At 39.0% G+C, this 21,033-nt stretch overlaps 1 protein-coding gene across 6 annotated transcripts in view; it reads right to left on the bottom strand.

Annotated features, from left to right (window-relative positions):
- Positions 1-21,033, bottom strand: part of ENTPD1 (ectonucleoside triphosphate diphosphohydrolase 1) — a 111,523-nt gene that overhangs the window by 63,637 nt on the left and 26,853 nt on the right. Inside the window, exon 1 of one of the 6 annotated variants that reach the window (XM_015251521.3) lies at positions 19,457-19,556. The exons of 4 other annotated variants lie outside the window; for them this stretch is intronic. In XM_015251521.3, coding sequence (XP_015107007.1) covers positions 19,457-19,472 — 16 coding nt within the window. In that variant the 5' untranslated portion in view covers positions 19,473-19,556. Of the gene's footprint in view, positions 1-19,456; positions 19,557-21,033 lie in introns of those variants that run through there. One more of the 6 variants, XM_031682800.2, reaches the window with a different exon arrangement.

Below are 21,033 nucleotides of genomic sequence, written 5' to 3'. Positions count from 1 at the left end.
TGCTCTGAGGTCTAGTCAAGGCTTAGCCTCTTTCCTTTGAAATGTCTCCTCGTTGTGCCAGCCAGGGACCCTCAGAGACCTCCATGTGAAGCTGACAGTACTTGAAACCAATTCACAAACAAGATTTGCTTTCTGTTCTCATGTGACTCTGGGCTAGTTGACCTTTTGGGAGTCATGGATAAAGTCTCCATTTAAGGCTCCCACATGGTAATGACCCCACTACACAAATCATTGTTAATTAGGGAGCTCCCAAATTAAATGAGGTTTAGCAAGTGGCAGTGTCACAATAACAACAGTGATACTCATAAAACTTCACATTTTGATGGTCTCGACAACAGTTTGCAAAGGTATTTATACCTCTCTTTTCTAATCCTCAGAGAAACCCTCTAGGACACAGAGGATACACATGCACACATACATGAATCCCATTTTCAGGTATGTAAAAGCTGAGGCTAAAAAGCAAGGGAACGTGTCCAACCTGTATGTGGCTGGGTGTACAGTTCAACCAAGGCTTCTCCGTGTCTTTCTATCCTGGCTGTTCTCTATGTCTCCACCTCACCATTCCCACTATCATCCAAGAATCCTAAAACCATAGGATTTGTGATACAGCGGACTGGAAATTTAAAAAGCCATGTTAGAGCTTTCAGAGAATCAATTCATAAACAGATAAAATAATGGAAAGACTGTGGAGAAAAAACAAACAAACAGGAAGTGTTCAGATGACTAATGCAGGATGAAGTCACTAAGGCAACAGGGAAAATTCTCTCTCTCCCTCCTTCATATCCTCCCTGCTCATGACTGTATGTCCTAAGACAGAGGACTTCCCCCATATGGCCCTGTAGTAACCCTTTCCTCCAATACTGGATAGTCTCTTAAAATCCTCTGGCTAAACTTCCTGATAGACCAGGAGCAAGTTTCCAGTTTTTTCTTGGAACTACCATATTAGTACCAGTCACATTCACATCACTATCTCCTTTGACACATGTTCCTTATATGACATGATCCCCCGATCCTTCCCCATTATGAACATACCCACCCACACAGTTTGTCAAACATCTCACTTTCAATGTGATGGACAAAGGAACTGCACCACCCATAAAGTGACTTTCAGTTCTTCACTCAATAAATCAACCGAAAAGTAAGTCAACATGTATTGAATTATGAGGGAACTTTGGGAGGATTATGAAAATGCTCTGTATCTTGATGGGAGCAAAAAGCACTGTTGCAGGGGTAATTGAGGAAGTGGAAGTCCAGCACTTAACACAGGGCCTGGAACAACGTAAGTTCTTTATGGAGAAGTGCAAATCAGTGCCTTCATGGCTTCTTTTGTGAGAGATACTAACAAACTGGAGAGAAGAAGGGCCAACAAAGAGAAAGGAACTTTTACTCACAAAACTTTCATCACCAATTTGTCTTTCTCTGTTTCCCCTGTCCAGCTTAGCCCTGCTCTGGTGAAGACATAATTGGTTTTCATCTCAAGAATCAACCCCACCTGCTTCCTGGAATATATTAGGAACTTCTTCACCTTAGTGGGAGAGCATGTGAAAAACCATGATTGCTCCCATGCCTGGGGTCAAGTGTCCTAGAAAGAATCTAACGTCCTCTTTGGGAGAATCTGGGCAAACCTCTTCAGCTAAATCCGTTCTAAAATGTGTAACTGTCTCTGGCTACCCAGGTCTTGTCCTCATTTCATTTCCACCCCAGGACTAGAGTCTGGCCATATATGCTGACCAAATTGGTAGGGGGCTGAGTCCCTCTACTGGTTCCAGTCCACTCTTTTCATACAGGATCTGAATTCAGTTTCCAGTGTCCTCCTGATACTCAGACAGATCTCCCTGCCTGACAACTTGGCCACAGACGAAGAATGAACTCCCCAGATGCCCCTGGAACTGGACCCCATACCTTGGATCAAAGCCCTTAAATATGGCCATGGCCAGATCAAACATGAGTTTATTCCTCTCCCTTGGCCATGATGATCTGAACTACCCAGGGCAACTTCCTTTTACTCTCTCCCACCTGCCAAGAGCTGCAGGTACATCCCATGTCTATGGATGATTCATTTAGACCACTGACAGTGAGGAAGGAAAAAAATTACAAAGAGCAAACATATGAGCTCATAAAGCAAAGCAGTCTATTGAGGATTTAATATAGGGGCAAATAGGTCTAAAAACACTAACAAACCTAAAAACTTTACTAGTCATTGCTGTTTTATAGTTTCATTCATCCATTCATTCATTACGTACTCAATCATATATTCATGCTTGCACTGATCTGAATCATATCTGATTGCCTGAAATGTGCTTGGTACTAAATAAATATGAATAAGACTTAATCCTTGTTCTTAAACAATCACAAAAACTAATGCTCAGAATGTGAATGTCCTATCAAATGACCTATCAAATAATTTTTTTTATGTTTGGTGTATTCTGTTAATGAAAAGAGAAAACTGCAGTACATCTTAGTAAATTAGATAATTCCATTGAACAGTATCAGCTATAATTAGCACAAAATGTAAACTGTGAGCTTCATTTCTTTAGGTGATAAATGAGCCTGGCATTTCTAGGTCTGCATCTCACCTTGGCCCGCTTAGTTATATGGCATTGGCCTCACTTTCTCACCTCTAATATGGGAATAACAGTAGTTCTTATCTCTCAAGATTACTGTAAAGGTCAAATGAGGTAATGTGCACAAAATGCTCAACATGGTGCCTGGAATGCCCCCGTTTATGTTGTGTTTTCCTTCTCAAAAATGCTTATTATGTTAGTTTTTATTCATGCACTTTACATTAACAAGATCTTTCCATTTTTCAATATCACCTTAGCATCTCCATTTGGGGTTTAATACGTAAGGTCAAGTGCAACTGGCCTTGAAAAAGAGATCTTAAGAAGTTAAAACAGTAACCAGTAGAGATCCCCCACCCCCAAACCGTCACTAGACATTTCTGTCCCCCTGACCACCTCCCTCTTCCTTAAGTAAACCATGCCTCTTCCCAGCGCAGGGCCTTGGCATATGCTGTTCCCTTTTTCTGCTGTATGTTCCCCTTGCTACATCCTCATCCAGCTTCTGACTTCTCATTTCTTAGATCTCAGCTACACCTCATTTAATCATACCTAACTTTTGTTGGGTGCCTGCTGTGCTCCTGACACTGTAATGGGTGCTTTCATGGGCTTTTTCATTCGGTCCTTGCAACAAACCCTGAGGCACATTAACCTGTTATCCTCAGAGAGGCTTTCCACCAATAATCGGGTGACCTGTCGAGACAGGACTCAAACGCAGACTCTGTGCCCCATCTGCCTGCCTCCATCTCCCTGCCCCCACCCACCTGCACCCCCTCACCTCCCTATACCCCTTTTTCCTGCACCTCCACCTCCCTGAACCTCCACAAAAAAAACCCCAGCAATCAACAAAAAGGATAACATACCCACACCCTATTCAAAAAGGAAGTAAGGAAAAGTAAGCAGTCCAGAAATTAAAATTTGTGAGAAATCTGCCAAAACTATCACCTACTAGGATAAGAAGCACATGACACTTCCCCGGTTAAAACTAAACCAACTGCAAGGACACATTAATAAAATGACAGTATCCCATTCAAGGCTCAATGTTTCAAAGCACATCTGGAATCTGCATAAAGTTACAGATACTAGACTTGAAGTGAGACCGTGACAGCTCGAAGCTGATCCAAAGCATTCCAAAATGTTAGCCAACTGGAGCTTGACAAAAGAGTGAAACAGAGTAGGAGATCCTGGGCCTCTTCAGGCTGGGGAACGGCAGACATGAAGGAGTCACGACAACATCCGTTCAAATATCTAAGGGACTATCTTATAAAGGGGGATTTAGATTTGGTCCATCTCTATGGCCCAGAGGACAGAACTAGTGCTAAAGGTAGAGGGAAAATGCAGGGAAAGTGAAATACTTCAACTAAGCTTTAGAGCAATCAGATCTTTCTAACAGAGGTGTCTAACATAGTAAGACAACAGTCTCTAGTGGGTGGGGGAGGTAGAGTGTAGGAGGAAAAGTACAGGACTTTCAGGATTCAACAGAGAATCCAATTTGATCTACAAGGTGGACTTTGGATGTGGCTGGACCATAACTTTTTCAGACATTCATGATAAGAAAAATAAAACAATGATACACTCTTTAAGACCTACTAACTATAAAATGAGGATAATAATAATTTCAACCTGATAGAATTGTATGAAAATAATATGTGAAATAAGTCTTCAACATGAAAGACAGAAACAAAAACAAACAACAACAAAAAAAGAAAACTGAGAAGAAAACTTCAATTACGATCCTCAGAGAGATGAGAAAATACTGCATTTATGATGCTAAAAGAATGTACAATTTTGTTTGAAGAAACCATAAAAAAATAAGAACAAACTTTTGGAAATTTAAACTATAATAACTAAGTAAAATAAGAAATGTTAACAAATAGTTGAAGGATAAAGCTGAGGAAATATCCTAGAATGTAGAGACAACTGTTAAAGAGTATGGCAAGAACATAAACAAAATTAAAATTATTAACACAAGAGAGATAATATCTGACTAATAGGTCTTCCAGAAAGAGAGAACCGAAAAAAAAAAAAATGTGCGAAGGACATTATCAAAGAAAGCAGATGAGAAAAATTCCCAGAACCGAAAGATCTGAGTTGCCAGGTGGGAGTGGTTGAATGCCCAACACAATGGATGAAGATAAACATGCACCAAAGTACATCAGAATAAGTTTTTAGTACGTAAGGGATAAAGAAAAATCCTAAGTGCTTCCTGGAAACAAAGGGTAGGGTAGGAGGAATAAGTGACAAAAATAATCGGGAATAAGAATAACATTGAACTTCAAAATTCTGAGACACTAAGGCCTCAACATTTTTTCCTCCACTGCACCTTCTCTCAGGAAGTTACTGAAGGATGTTCTCCAAAAGTCAAGGGAAACCCAGGGAGACAACTACGTAACAAGCCTGGAGAGCAGCCAGCCTAACCTGGAGCGGGTTAAAAAAGGACAGACAGGAAAAGAAATGGGATGGGAAAAAAAGATCACTGAATATGTAGAACAGTATATCAAAGGGTTTGCAAAAAAAGAATTACTATTAGAGACATAGATGAAGAAATGAGACCTTACTAACACTAGCAAAAATGAAAAGTTGCACAGGAAAGGAAATCTAAAGCCAGACAATACTTACCCAACATGCAAAGGTAAACATTGGATACTGATTTAACCAAAAATTGTAATATCACTATACAGGGATGGTATGGAGAGGGCAACCCTGGGTGAATATAAGAAAGCAATATATTCAGCTACCATAGTAGGGAAGCAACAGATAACATCTAAGTTAGCGGAGTAAGCACAAATGTCAAAAGAAATCCTAAAAAGATTAAAAGGGCTACTCTGGAGAATAGGACTTAAGGGTGAGGGAAGGGCAGAAAGTGATGGAATGGGAGACTGCAGTTCTTTGCTATGACTTATTAAACTTGACTTTTAATTATATGCGTGTATTACTTTTATAAAAATTGATACTGACTCCTTAAAAAGAAAAATCTTGCCAGTCCACCAAACAAAAAATTCCAGGAGTCACTGAACTAGATGATTATCAAGGTCTGTTCTGCTTTGAGACTTATTTGATTTCCTCTTGTCCCCTAGTGGAGCTGTTGTGTGCTGGGAAACTTCATTTATAAGGCAAAGGAGAATCATTTCCAGTCTTAATATACCGATACTCAAAGAGTTTTAAGGTTTTCGGTTTTGCAAACACATGTCCTTTTATTAACCCAATATAATTTCCTCATTCCATTTTCATTATTATTTTCACCTGCTTCTGAAATTTGAAATTCAGATGTATTTCTTACCCGCTTAACTTTTTTACTAATCAATTAGTTACTTTCCACTTAACATTAAAATTTTTCCATGACAGATTTTCTCAAATGTCATTGTTTTTTATGATTGCAAAAATATATGCTTACTGTTAAAAATTTGGAAAACACAGAAAAGTATAAAAGAGAAAAATAAAATCCACTTTCTTTTGATGACCCATAAATAGCCCTTTGAATATTAACATATAAAAGATATTTATATATCTTGCCAGTCTTCCTACTGGGCATATTTAATGACTACATTTATTAAATTTTTTTAACAAAATAGGTCTTGACTGTTCAGCTTTATAACTTTTTATTTTCTTAACAATGCTTTTTTTCTCTCATCCTTGGAAATTCTTTTACAATATCATTTGATTATTTGATTGTTTCACATAGGGAAGTCCATTACTTCAGGTTATTTCTAATCATTGACGATTACAAACAATAATAAATATCCTTGAAGGTACATCTCTGAATACATTCAGGCTGCTTTACTTAGGGTAAGTTTTCATAGTAGATGTGGTAGGTCAGGGTGTGCATATTTTTAAGGCTGTGAAAAATTATAGTCACAATTCCCTCTAGAAAAGTTTACCTGTTGCATTCTGGCCAACAACTTGGGAATATTAATTTCCCCATATCTTCAACAACAATGGACATTTTTAAAATAAAATAAAAAACTCCGCCTTTGTGTATGTGAGAAATACAGTCCTGGTTGGGTGCTTAGGCGTCATCTTAGGGATACTCTGGTGCATAATTGGTATATTTTCTATAGCATATTGTTGACATCTAGGATCATTTCACATATTAGGATAAATCATAAGAAACTGCCAATACTTGACAGTTTTTGACCTTGCAAAACTGTTAATTTCAGAAGCTTCAACCTAATAAATGTATTTGTATACTGGGGAAGGTATCACAGGTTAAGAATTGGCCAAATTGCCATTGTCTTTTAAAATAATACTATTGGCTCTACCTTCAAAATGCAATCACTTCTTGACAGAGTTCCCAAGATGGTGGAGTAGGAAGATCCTAAGCTCACATCTTTTCATGGGCACACCGAAATTACAACTATTTTCAGAGCAACCATTGATGAGAAAGACCAGAATCCACCAGAAAATATCTCCTACAACTGAAGATATAAAGAAGGAACCACAACAAGATGGTTAGGAGGGGCAGAGTCACAGTACAGTCAAGAGCCACACCCCAAGGTGGGTGACATACAAACAGTAGAATAATTACAATTGCAGCAGTTCTCCCCAAAAAGCAAGGGGTCTGAGCCCCACATGGGGCTCCTCAGGTGAGGAGTCTTGTACTGGGAAGATGAGACCCCAGAATGTTTGGCTTTGAAGGCCTGCAGGTCTTACTTTCTGGAGACCCAGAGAGGTGTGGGAAATAGAGACTCCACTCTTAAAAGGAGCACACAAAATCCCTCACATTCTGGGACCCTGGGCAGAAGAGTAATTTGAAAGAAGCCTGGGTCAGATCCACCTGCTGATCTTGGAATGCCTCCTGGAAAGACAGGAGGCAACTAGAGTTTATCACCTTGCAGGCTTAAACACTGGTGGTAGGCATTTTGGGTAGCTTGTTTTACAAAGTGGAAACTGGTGCTGTGAGGCACCAGTTGGAATCCTCCCTCTCGCTTATTAGTCTTAGGACCTAGCCCTGCCCCTCCCTGCCCACCAGCCTCTAAGCACCTGGGACGCCTTGGGCCAAGCAAGTAGACTGGCAGGGACACAGCCCCACCCACAGCAGGCAGGTTGCTCCAAGATCCCTTGAGCCCAGAGCCATCCCTGGACACAGCCCTGTCCACCAGAGGGCCTAGGACCCTGCCTCAGACACCAGCGTGCAGGCACCAGCCCCACACAGATGAAGAAAGAATACTAAAAGCAGCAAGGGAAAAGCAACAAGTTACATACAACGGAACTCCCATAAGTCCATCAGCGGACTTTTCAGCAGGAACTCTGCAGGCCAGAAGGGAGTGGCACAATGTATTTAAAGTGTTTATTTATGAAAGGGAAAAACCTACAACCAAGAATATTGTACTCAGCAAGGCTTTCATTCAGATTTGATGGAGAGATCAAAAGTTTTATAGACAAAAAACTAAAAGAGTTCAGCACCACCAAACCAGTTTTACAAGAAACGTTAAAGAGACTTTAAGAGAAAAGAAAAGGCCACAATTAAAAATATGAAAATCACAAAAGGAAAAAGCTCATCAGTAAATGAAAACATACAGTAAAAGCAGGAAATCAACCACGTACAAAGCTAGTAGGAAGGTTAAAAGACAAAAGTAGTAAAATCATCTATATCTGCAATAAGCAGTTAAGGGATACACAAAACAAAAAGGTATAAAATATGATGTCAAAATCATGCTCAGTATCATTAATCATCAAAGAAATACAAATCAAAACCACAATGAGACATCACCTCACACCTGTCAGAATGGCTATCATCAAAAAGAACACATAGCAAATGCTGGTGACCATGTGGAAAAAAAGGAACCCTTGTACACTATTGTTGGGAATATAAATTGGTGCAGCCCCTGTGGAAAACAGCAGGGAGTTACCTCAAAAAACTAAAAATAGAACTACTATATGGTCAGCAATTCTCCTCCTGGGTATATATCCAAAGAAAACAGGAACACTGAATTGAAAAAGATACATACACCCCCAAAGTTCATAGCAGCATTATTCAGCATTATTTATAATAGCCAAAGAAGATGTGGTATATACATACACAATGGAATAGTACTCAGCCATAAAAAAGAATGAAATTTTGCTGTTTGTAACAACATGGATGGACCTGGAGGGTATTATGCTTAGTGAAATAAGTCAGAGAAAGACAAATACTGCATGCTATCATTTATATGTGGAATCTAAAAAATAAAACAAATGAATGAACATAACAAAAGAGACTCACAGATACAGAGAACAAACTAGTGGTTACCAATGGGGAGAGGAAAAGGAAGTGGCAAGATAGGGGTGACAGATTAAGAAGTACAAACTACTATGTATAAAATAAATTAGCTACAAGGATATATGGTACAGCACAGGGAATATAGCCAATATTTGATGATAACTTTAAATAAAGTATAATCTATAAAAATGGTGAATCACTATATTGTACACTCGAAACTAATCCTGTAAATCAACTATATTTAAATTTTTTAAAATCCAATCATTTCTCACAACTTCTACTGCTACCACCTAGAACTAGACATAATCATCTCTCACTGGTGTTACTGCAGTTGTCTCCCAAGTGGTCTCTCTCTTCTACCCTGTCCCATTTGGTGTACTCTCTACACAGCAGCTGCTGTAATCCTATCAAAATGTGAGCAGTCACTGTCCTGCTCAAAACCCACAGTACTTTTCCATTTCACTATAAGTCAAAAGTTAGACAATGACCTGCAAGGCCCTAGACAATCCATTTAGTCCAAATCCACCTCTCAGCTCTCACCTCCTTGTCACCCCTCTCCAACCCAGCCACACTGGCTTCTCTGCTGTTCCTTAAGCACTTAATTCTCTTCAGGACTTTGTATATGTTTGCCCCTGTACCTGGAATATTCTTCCCAGAGATAGTCACAATACTGACTTCTTCACCTCTTTAAGGTTTTTCTTCAAAATCACCTTCTATCTCACCATCTTACTTAAAATTGTAATGTCCCAACACTTCTCATCTGCATTCCTTGCTTTACTTCTCTCCTTAGTATTCATCATCACTAATATACCATGCATTTTACTCTTTCTTGCTTTTTTTTTTTGCTATCTGCCCCCATCCCTCCACCCCCTTGCATAAGCCCCATGCAAATAAGGATTTTGTTTTGCTTCCCTCTGTATTCTCTGTGCCTAGAACAGTGCTTGACACATACTCTACTCAGTAAATATTTGTTGACTGAATGAGTCCATCTCCCTTCTGTTGGCTCTTATCCTTTAAATATAATCAAGTCCAGTCTAGTCTGCAACATTCTTCCCTTAATCCAACTTATCCCTCAAGTCAGCTTTCTCTTTCCCTCCACCACCTCACTTCTTAAGTTATAAGCTCAGTGTTCCTACTTTCTTAATGTTTGCTGTTTAACCTCTTAATATTCTAAGTCTGTTTTCACCAAGGATATTTATGAACCCCAAATTTTCAAACCAAATCACCATATTTCTTCCACCATAAAATGTACCATTAGAGTTTTACGAGGTTTTGCCAGAGGGATAAAGGGTCTATGGGTGGGAAATATTGTAAAGTGCATACCAATTCCCCGAAACATTACACTGTGCGGCTGGAGTAGAAGGTACGAGGTGGTGTGCTAGAAGAAAAATACACCACCTCTTCTCATTCTCCCTCTTGCAGCTTTGGCACTTCTAGAAACTGTGCAGCTTTAGGCACTCTTTCTAGAAACTTTGGTCTCAAAACACTCTCTCCCTTGGCTACCATGTTCGGATTCTCCTTGGCTTTCTCCTATCTTTCTAAGCTTTCTTTCTGAATCTCTCTTCTTAAGTCCTTTCTCTTCCCATCCCTTTAGAAATTAATGTTGGTGTTTCCTAAGATTCTGTCCTTCATCCTTTTCTGTTTTCATTCTCTCATTTCGCAGGATGACTCATACTTTAAATGCTCATACTGTCAACCACTGACTCCATGCTCCAACTCCAACTCCCATTATCTCTTGATTTTGGCTAGGTCTCTCTAAGCTCTAAGCCAAAATTTCCAGAAACCAACAGAATATCTCTGCTTTGGTGTCCTATAAACATCTCATATTTAGTATGTGCCAGAATGAACTTGTAATCTCCCTCTTCCCCTGCCAAATTCATTCTCCCTCCCCCATTCCTAGTCTTATTTTTAAATATTTATCAAGTCAATCATCCAAATCTAAACTTGAGGATAAATCTTAACATCTCCCTTTCCTACCCTCCCAACAAACCACCTAGCTCTCTACCTCAGACTCTATCTCATAAATATTGTTTAAATCCAGCCCCTTCTTCGATGCCTTAGTGCAGGTCCCCATCGTCTCTCACCTACTGGACTATTGCAGAAGCCCAATACTAGCCTATCCCCATTGCTCACCAACTTCTTGGTTCATTCCCTAGACTGCTGCCAGAGTGATCTAACAAAGCCAAGTCCTATGACCACTAAGTATGACGATAGCATAAGTGAAAATACTTTGCTGCACTCTCCTACACTCTTGTGAAAATCTGTAGCTGTACCCTAAAAGAAATGGTTTTTTTCCCCAAATGAAATGTCAGTGTATTAGCATTAGGAAATGACACTAATGTCCAGCATCATCTCTTCTGAGACAAGGCACCATGACCAGGGGCAAGTAAGCAGATGCCTTAGTTGGCTCTCCCAACACCCATTAACCTGGGACCAACAAAAACACACTATGAAAAGAGAGCAGCAGGGTATGACGGGAGGGGAGAGAGAACTCTTTGGAAAGCCCTGAGTTTGTTATTTTGTCTTGCTTTGTTTTGTTTGTTTGTGTGTTTATCATTGCCTCTGTGAACTGATAACATAACCTCTACCCTAAGTATAAACAGACTTTAGAACTAATCTCCAATAAAAGGCATTAATTACTCAGGCAAAGTGTTAAACAGTAGAACAGGAGGTCACTCCCCAATTCACATACTGGAAGTGTGCTTTCATTGGGAAGGGTAAAAAGTAAGAAAATGGGCCCAGAGAGGGTCCTTCCTGAATGCTTTTATGCTTATGGACAAAACATTGATAGAATTCTGACAGCCCTGGACCCTCTAGCCTCTGAAACATGACTATACAGCAACAGGACTTCTACCTTCCCTCCTGGATCTGAGTGAGCATTCTTGGCTAGAGGATTGAGATGTCTTCCTCCACAGAGAAGGGGAACTAGCATTTGGTGATTGCATTCTTCCAGGATCTAAATGGAATCTAAGGGAGCCAAGGGTAGACCATGCATTCCCCATCTCCAGTGCTGGACTGGGTTGGATGTTCCCTAATGCTTCCTTAAATTCTTTTTAAGCTAAGATGAAAAACACATACATTCATTTGTGCACACATTCAAAAGGAATCTCTTTTCTTTCAAGGATAAGGTCTTAGATTAATTTTGCAATAAAGTAGAAAGAATGATGGAGGAAAATCTTGCCTCCAAAATAGATATGACGCAGGAATGAGAGGGAAATTTTACTTTGTTTATTTTTTGGTTAGATAAAAGAGGATGTTGATAAAAGTGGAGAAGAAAACAGACCACAGAAACCAAAAATGTTGTAGTTGAATGAAAGTTTATATTGGAGATAATTAAGGAAAATTGAATCAGCGATGTAGAGAATAACCTTAGGAAAATGATCTCAAAAAATAAAGGAAGGAAGGAAGGTAGGAAGGAAGGAAGGAAGGAAGGAAGTTAAATGGATGGAGTCAGTTCAGAGATAAGAGATCCAAATAATAGGTCACTGAAGAAGAAAAGCAAATGAACAAAGCAGGAATAAATTAAAGTTATGACAAGAGAAATCTTTCTTACTCCTAAAGAGGTCCTGAATTTGGAAATCAAAAGGGTTTACCATACATATTATAAGCAAATCTGTGAAAGGAAGTCTATATTCAGTTGTCTTACAGTGAAAATTATGTCAGGAATAGAGACCTGAAAAGTTCAAGCTGAAAAACAGTTGTCCTCAAACTTCCTTACAGCATCAAACTTCTCAAAATAATGGAGGAATATCTCCAATTACTTGAAGGGGATAAGATATCTATATTCAGACAAGTTGTCATGCTCTTACCACACAGATGCCCCTTCTAAAAAATGACATTGGTATGCCTACCAGATCATTATGAAAGGAACCAAAATTAAGAACTCAAGAATGGGGAAAGACATAATGAGAAAAGAACTGTATTAAAGTCAAATTTATGCTAATGGCTACAGGGTTTCTTTTCGTGCTGTTAAAATATTCTAAAATTGACTGTGGTGATGGTTGCACAATTCTGTGAATATACTAAGAAAAACAATGAACTGTACACTTTATGGTATGTGAATTATATCTCAAAATAATAAGATCAACAACTATGGGTTTGAATGTCAACCTCAACACTTACTGAGAGACTTTGAGTAAGTCACTAAACCACTCACTCATTCCTTAGTTTCTCATTAGTAAGAGACAGTATCACTTCAAAAAGTTGTTTGAGAATTGAGTTAACATCTGTAAGGTGATTAGAACAGCATGTGGACCAATACACACTATAAACCTGCAGGTTAACGAACTAAGCCACTACCTCTCCCATGTATTAAAAACATACTGTATTGGTTTCCTATGGCTGCCATAACAAATTACCACAAATCCACTGGCTTAATACAACACACTTACTCTTACAGTTCTCAAGGGCCAATGTCTGAAATTAGTTCCAGTGGACTGAAATCAAGGTATAGGCAGGGCCACTCTTCCTTTTTCAGCTTCTTGATGGCATTCTATGCATTCCTTGGCTTGTGGACCCCTCCTTCATATTCAAAGCACAGCACCTGCTACAGTGGTTACATTGCCTTCTTTTGTGTCAAATCCCCCTCTTCCTCCCTCTTATAAGGACATCAATGATTGTTCTTATGGCCCACCTGGATAATCCAGGATAATCTCTCCAGTTTAAATTCCTTAATTTAATCACATCTGCAAAGACTCTTTTTCCACATAAAGTAACAGTCATAAATTCTAAGGATTAGGAGCTGTAATCTTTGTAGCCTACCACAGTTACTATATCAACCAAAAAAGAAGAAAAACGAAATAAATCTGTGAAAAAGCCCTTATGATTATTTCTAAACTCACCAAAATTAAGCAAGAAAAAGAAGACATTAAGCAAAAGATGGTATCAAGAACATTTTACACAGTTTAAATTAGAAAATATGAGTACTGCACTATTACTTTCTATTTACCAACTCTTGTCCACTGGAAACTTTTTGGGTAGTCCTCACCCTCCCTTTTTCAGTGCAATGCCTAAAAAATTATTTTGCTGATGACACACTGATTCAGATGTCTTTTTGTGCATGTGCCTGAGTCTTTATCCAATTGAGTACTCCTGTTCCAATTTTATAGTTCAGAGATTCTGAACCCTGCCTCCTAAATCCTACCAACCACACCCACCTCCTGGCTCTGCCATGGGCACTGGGGCCTGCCATGATTCCTTGGGAGGGACAGACTTGGTAATTTTCACTTACACCATACTTCGATACTTTCTAAAGTTATGTAGCCATACAAGGCTCAGCTGCCTAAGACGTTAACTTTATCTCTTCTTTCTTCTTCCTTAAGACTTTATTGAATTACTTCTTCTTTGCATCTACTTTACTTCCTATTATAGTCCCAACTCTCTATCACCCCTACCCTTTTCTAATAAAACACAATAAAAATGATTCACAACTCATTCTTTTTCCTGGAATGAAAATTCTCATAGGTAACAATACAGGTATACAAAAGTAAATGCAGATATACTATAATTTCACATAGGAGAAAATTATGGTTGAGGAGGAATTACCACATAATTGAAATGACTGGACAGATTTATAAATATCAATTTTATATCTTAAAAAATAGAATACATCTTATTTGTTGTTTTGGGGGGTTTTTTTGTTTTTTTATGTGGGATTATTTAATCTTGATGGATAATCTTTGAAGACTCTGAGAGACATAGGACATAGTCAATCATACTATTTTCTAGATTATAGATTAAATATAATACAGATTTTTAAAAAACTAAAGACATGTAAACTTAAAAGTCTTTCTATTAAAAAAAATTTGAGAATGTTTCTAACCTGATTGTTCTTAGAGCTTAGAAAGGAAATGTGTTGATACAATCAAAGGACAGTAAACAAATAAATCATCAGAAACCAAGAAATGTCTGTCTATCTCTCCATTTTCTCCTTTTTTTTCATTTTCATATTTTGTTTCATTATAGGTTACTATAAGATATTGAATATAGTTCCCTGTGCTATACAGCATAAACTTACTGTTTATCTATTTTATATATAGTGGTTAGTAAAAAACAGAATACACCTTATTCACAAGTGTCCACAAATTTATAAAAATTCACTACATGTTTAAGTACAAAGACACCTCAGAAATTATAAAGCCATATTCTCTAATCATTGTAAAATAAAATGAAAACTTAATTAACATTAATTATTTTTTAAAATGACAATCACTTGGAACATTAAAAAAATTATTAGCCTGATTTAAAGAGATAATAAATGCAATATCAAACTTTTTTGAAAATATAACACCACAGATAAAAATGTATTGGATCTATTCATAGCTGTAAATCTCTGTATAAAAAACACTAAGAGAAGATTTCAGAAAAACTGTTGCAAATATAGCAGAAAAATATGAATATCTTTACTTTATCAAGAGCTCACATAAATTAATTTAAAACATAAAAGCCAAATAAGTAATAAACAGACAATGGATGTAAAGAGACTATACAAAAGAAGAAGCACATTATGTGAAAAATGTCAAATTCACTGGCAATTAAACAAATGCAAACTAAAACAACATAAAAGTGGACAAGATTATTAAAAAAAAAAATCACCTAAGCCGTCAAGGATACAGCAAAATAGTAACTGCTTGTGGGAGCATGAAGGGCCCACTCTTGGGAAAGTAACTTGGCAATAGTAATCAAGAACTTTAAAAAACAGTTACAAGTTTTAATCCAGTAATTCTACTTCTGGGACTCTGTCCTCATGCAACCCTACGTATGTAAAAACTTCATGCACAAAGATGTTTATTGTAAATGGAAACAACCTAAATGAGTAATAACAGGGAAACTGTTAAATAAATTATGTGACTATAAAAATTATGCTAAGAGTATGCTGTAAGATGGAAATTCTTGCTTCACTGCTACACTAAAAGTCAGGCTTTAAAATTGTGTATGTATATACATATATATCACAATGTCACAATGCCATCTCATAATTTTTCAAAACCCTAGTCAAGTAAGTGCTAAAAGAGAGAAACAGCCCAGGCATAGTAAAAGGAACTGCAAGGAAATACACCAAAATACTGCCACAAGTGATTGTTTTTCTTTTTCCCTCTAATCTCATTTCATGTTTTCTTTAATGAATATGTGCCATATTACTTACAACCTCATGGACATAAAGGAACTGTCCATTATCCTTCTTATGAACCAGAAGGAAACACCTCTTTAGGTAGGGTGGGTACCAGCATTGTTTCTGGGTGTCTAAAGTCATTTTGATATTCTAGCACAAAAACTGCAGAATGGAAGTATGTTAGGCAAACTCCTGCCTTTCTCTACTCCAACAACTTCTTTTTCCCTCATTAATTCCCTCAATTTTCCAAACCTAAAGAAATCCCATTGGTCCTTGCTGCATTCACTTTCCTCCTTCGCATCTGGGATCATTCCCACCTTACTTCTGCAGTGCAGACAATGCCCCAGGCACACTGCTGCCAGTCTGAGTCCTGAAACCTTGCTAGCTGCAGCTCCCTGGCACTCCAAACACTCAGCAAAGGGTTCTGGGGCAGCCAAATGCACTGCTCCAGTAATTCTCAGGTTGGAGGCAGGGAATGAAAGCAGCTTAGGGACTCTTGGAGCCACAGAGAAAAGGTGGGAGATGTTTAGGAAATCTGACACAGGACCTTTTTGGAAGTAATAATAGTGTGCAACAAAGATTTAGATGTATGGCAAATTCCGGGACATATGTTTACTGAATGAACAAATGAATTGGGTTTCCCATCATTCTGCAGTGACACAGCTGATCAGCAGCTATATGGATCTAAAATTCCCCTCCTTGCCTATTACTAGCTGAGTGATCTTGGCCAAGTAACTTCCCTCCACAGCTGAACCTATATCACAGAGTTTTTTTTGGTGAAGGTTACATGAGACAATGCATATAAAAATTACAGTGCCTGGTACATAATAAATAATCAATGTTAGCTATGATTATTAGCACTTTAGAATCTGGCTTCAGAGTCAGTTGTATATATATCCGCCTTCCTCACTAGACTGTGAGCAAACTGTTTATATTACACACATCTGGCGTAGGGACTTACAAATGGAAGACACACAATAATATTTGTCAAATGGATTTGAGGGTATGCCAGGGAGATGGAAGGGAGAGTGCTGGAAACCAATTTAATGTACATTATGATTTTATCCATGGCCAACCTCTGTGGTGCTTGTTTTTCTTCTGTTACCAGAGTACACTGTCTCAGACTATGAGGTTGGCTGCTATAAAATGGGGCTGGTGGAACACTATTTCTGGAACCAGATGTTCTGTTCAGAGATTGTGAGGTTGTGCTTTGAGGCACCTAAAATCTCCAGTTTGGTCCAGTAGTGGGAACAGAAGTTCAGTCAGAGCTGGACTGGCCAAACTGGGTGTCCAAGCATGGGGTCACATCAGCTCTGAAGATGACCCACTTAGAAAAGATGCATTCTCTTTTTCAGTGTGTTCACCTAGAGGGATGTCTTTGTATATTGCACAAAACACCAGCAGGTCTCCACTGCAAACTCAAAGGTTCCCTTTTAAACTAGCCTCTTGACCCTTGGATGAACATTAACTAAAAAAAAATTTAGCTTACTAAATATTTATTCAGTGCCCATTATGTGCTAAACACTGTGCTAGACACTGCATATCCAAAGGTGAATAAAGCAATTATAGTCAGGAGAAGGTTGGGAGGCGATGCAGAAGGCAGGAGTGTGGACAAGTATGACAAGTGCCACCTAAGTGTAAGTGGTGAAGTGTCGCAGAGACATCCAAGACAGGGCCTAATATAAGGCTCAAAGGGTTGGAGAAGGCTTAAAGGGAGGACTAACAACCAAGATGAGGTTTGAAGAAGTGACCATGACAGCTAACATTTATTGACCACTTACTATATGCATCAGGCCTGTTCTGAGAACCCTGCATGAATCCCACATTTAATCCTTACAACAACACTGTGAGGTAGATAATATTCTCTTCATTTTACAGATAAGAAAACTGAGGCTCACAGTTAGTAAATGGCGGAGCTTGGATTCAAACATGGGCAGCTTGGTTCCAGACTACAGGCGAAGGAGAGGGTCAAACAGGGCTTCAAGGAAGAGGCAAGTGCTTTGCAACAGTCTAGAAGGGAAGAAAGAAGTTCCCCAAGTCCCTTAAGGAACTGAAAGTGACTGGGGGTAGGGACAGAAATTGAGAGATGACTGGGCTCAACCTACAGGTTAGAAGGAAAACCAGAGGCAGAGGATTTCTAGTCTACTCTGGACTTTCAAAAACCAGCTGTGTGATTCCTGTCACCTAACCCCTCCTGGCTTCAGTCTCTCCCTTTTGTAAAAGGCAATAATAACAATACCTAGCTCTACCATAGAGAATGGCCATAAGCACCAAATGAGAAAAATGCATGTAAACTTGATGGCAAAGCAAAAATTCTTCCCCAGACTTGTAATTCCATTAGTATCATTTCCCGAGTGGCTTCAAAAATTTGCAAACCCAAATCAAGGGACAGTGGCAAGGGACTTTGAAGCAGAGCAAGAGGGTAGGAAATAGACCCACGGATCCTGTGTCCATCATCTCCATCCAAATCCACCACTTACTGTGTGATCCCAAGGCAAGTTACTCTCTCACTACCTCAGCTCCATCATCTGGGAAATGGGGATGATAATGATAGCACTTACCTCATAAATTGGTGTACGGAATAAATAACACGTGTAATACGCTTAGAACAGCTCCCAGCACAGAGTAAAAACTTAGTAAAGTTAATAGCTATCATTACCATCATTATTAAGAAATCTGCTGGCTACTCATCCCATTCCTCCACATTCTATGTGATAAAAACGTGTGGGGATATTAGAAGCTAGAGCAACCCTACACAACCACGCTGCTGCAGACATTCCTCCTGGCTCCCATGGGCTGGCAAGCAGCTGGCTCTCTGTCCTGGCAGAAAATGCCCAAAAGAGGTAAAAGACAGAGACTGCACACCATCTGTACAAACCAGGCTGCTCTCATACTTTTTAGACAAAATCTAAATATAGTCAGTCAGATGTGCCTCACTTTTTTAAGATAAAACTATTCTTTTTCATACCTACACCCCTTCCTTCCCTCCCCCGATACACATACACGCTCCCCCACACCTCCCAAGAAATTTTTAGTCTTTTGCAAGACACACTCTGGGGTACTGTTGTGACAGCCTCTTGCCACATTAACTTCTCTAATTCCAGGCAGAGAAGCCTTTGTTAATTTCACAACAGGAAAGCACACAGGAAATTCAAGAACAAAGCAAATCTACACAAGGAGCCCAGTATCTTCAAGCAAATGCGCTGAGGTACTGACCCGAAGCAAGACGACTCTGGACTATAAATCAGGCAGCTGCCTCCTAAACTGCAAGGGGACGGAAGAAATCTTTTGCCTCTAAAAAATCAGATCTCAATACCAATTGCTAATGAATATTCATGAGCCGCTCCAGTTTGCTCAAAAGCCACCCTCGACTCTAAACCCAGGGATCTGCTTCCTAAAAAGTTTCCCGAAGTTCTTTCTCTGCCTCCTCTCAGAAGGAGAGGGTGGGAAAGTGTATTTAGGGCATTTTGCCTCTGGCTCTTTCAAGTACTTGCTTTTGGTCTGGGCTTTTGGTTTTCTTTTTTCTTTTTTCTTGTTTTGGTTTTGTTTCGTTCTTAAGGATTCAGATCAAATCAATTTTGCTCTTACCCCTTCTATCTTCCATAATTGGCAGCTTTTGTTTTCTTCCTCTTTTGCTCTTTATTTTTCAGCCTCTGCTTGCTGTGGTCGGTCTTAGTGAGAGAGGTACTCAAGGAACAGAGATATAACAGACCCTCGGGCTCGTGGGAGGAGCTAAATTAGCCTGCCCCGTTTCGGAAGGAACCTCAAACCCTATGTCTTTTTCATTGACTGGAAAGGGCAGACTGGCTGAGGAGTCCAGCGGCTCATTCCCCTAAAGCTTCCCCGGGTTGTAATTTTTTATATTCTTGAAGTAATAAATGTTCAATTATCTCTTTTCAGCTCTCTCCCTCTCCCTTTGTTACATAAATCCATTTTCCCCCTTGAAAAATGAGTCTTGGCTGCAAGCAAAAAAAAAAGCCTATTTACTTTTTGCAATTTCGAAGCAAGGTAACAAGAAACTTGTTACCTTGATACCCACTGGAAAAACTGTGGACGCAAGAACAGTTCTTCCCGCCCCTTAAAGCTGATCGCTTCTAAAAAAAAAAAAAAAAAAAAAAAAAAAAAGCTGATCGCTTCTGGTCCCCTGATGAGCAATCCCTTTTCGAGGCTCATTACACCAGAAGAGCAGCGAGGCACCCAAGCGAAGGCAGGACGCCGAGGTAGGAAAAATCGTGGTATTGGTCAGGAGGCAGGGTGGGACAGCAGAGGAGGCTGCTCGCCGGGAACAGCTGTCGAGCTGTACTGATGCACGTTGCCCATCTTACCCAAAGTTTGACCTCCCAGCTCTGAAGTCTTACAAGCAAGAACTGCCAACTCAAGCTTTGCCAAAATGACCCAAATAGAGATGAGAAACTGACCAAAACATTTTAAAACTGTGTATATGAAATTGTTTTGAAATCAGGACAAGAGCTAACCCTCTGAGAGGAAGGTAAGTCCTTGTGTCTCAAGGCTGCCTGCCTGGGAAGCTTCTCCCTTCACGAGGCTGTCACAAACCTTAGCACTTTAGGTTTGAAAGCGACCTCAAACATCTAGCCTAAGCAAGGATAGAGATGTGCTAAGCTACACGTTCATGTTCAAACAGAGAGCAGGGAGCTGGTCGCTCTTATTTGTTACCATGCTCTCCAGCACCTAATACAGTTTCTCCTACAAGTGTACACTCTCAGTAAATTTTTGATGAATGGTTGAGTTAATAAACAGCAGCATAGCAGAACATAAATTTGATTTCATTGATTTCTAGTTCATGTTTTTTCTACATTATTTCTTCATCATGAGAATTTGTGCCTAAAGCCAATTAAACCATAAGACATTTTTCTTAGAATTATACCATAAGCCATTAAATTTGTAACCATTAAAGATTGTTTTTGTCTCTCTATAAAATATGTTCTCCATTATATTTTCAATCATAATTTAATAAGGGCAGGGGCTCAGTTTTTAGTTTCGGCATCTCTGTTATCTGCACAGTGCACAGTAGCATTGTATGTGCTTAATAAATTTGGTGCTTTAATAAATCTAAGTCTGTACAAGACTCTCTGTTTTCTTTGGGGAGGATTAGGTTTATTTTATTTATTATTTATTTGTTTATTTTAATGGAGGTACTGAGGATT

This window comes from Vicugna pacos, chromosome 11 (genome assembly GCF_048564905.1).
Source record: "Vicugna pacos chromosome 11, VicPac4, whole genome shotgun sequence".
Lineage (NCBI taxonomy): Eukaryota > Metazoa > Chordata > Mammalia > Artiodactyla > Camelidae > Vicugna > Vicugna pacos.
The sequence above is the reverse complement of the archived record's forward strand: the minus strand, read 5'-3'. Positions and strand labels throughout refer to the sequence as shown.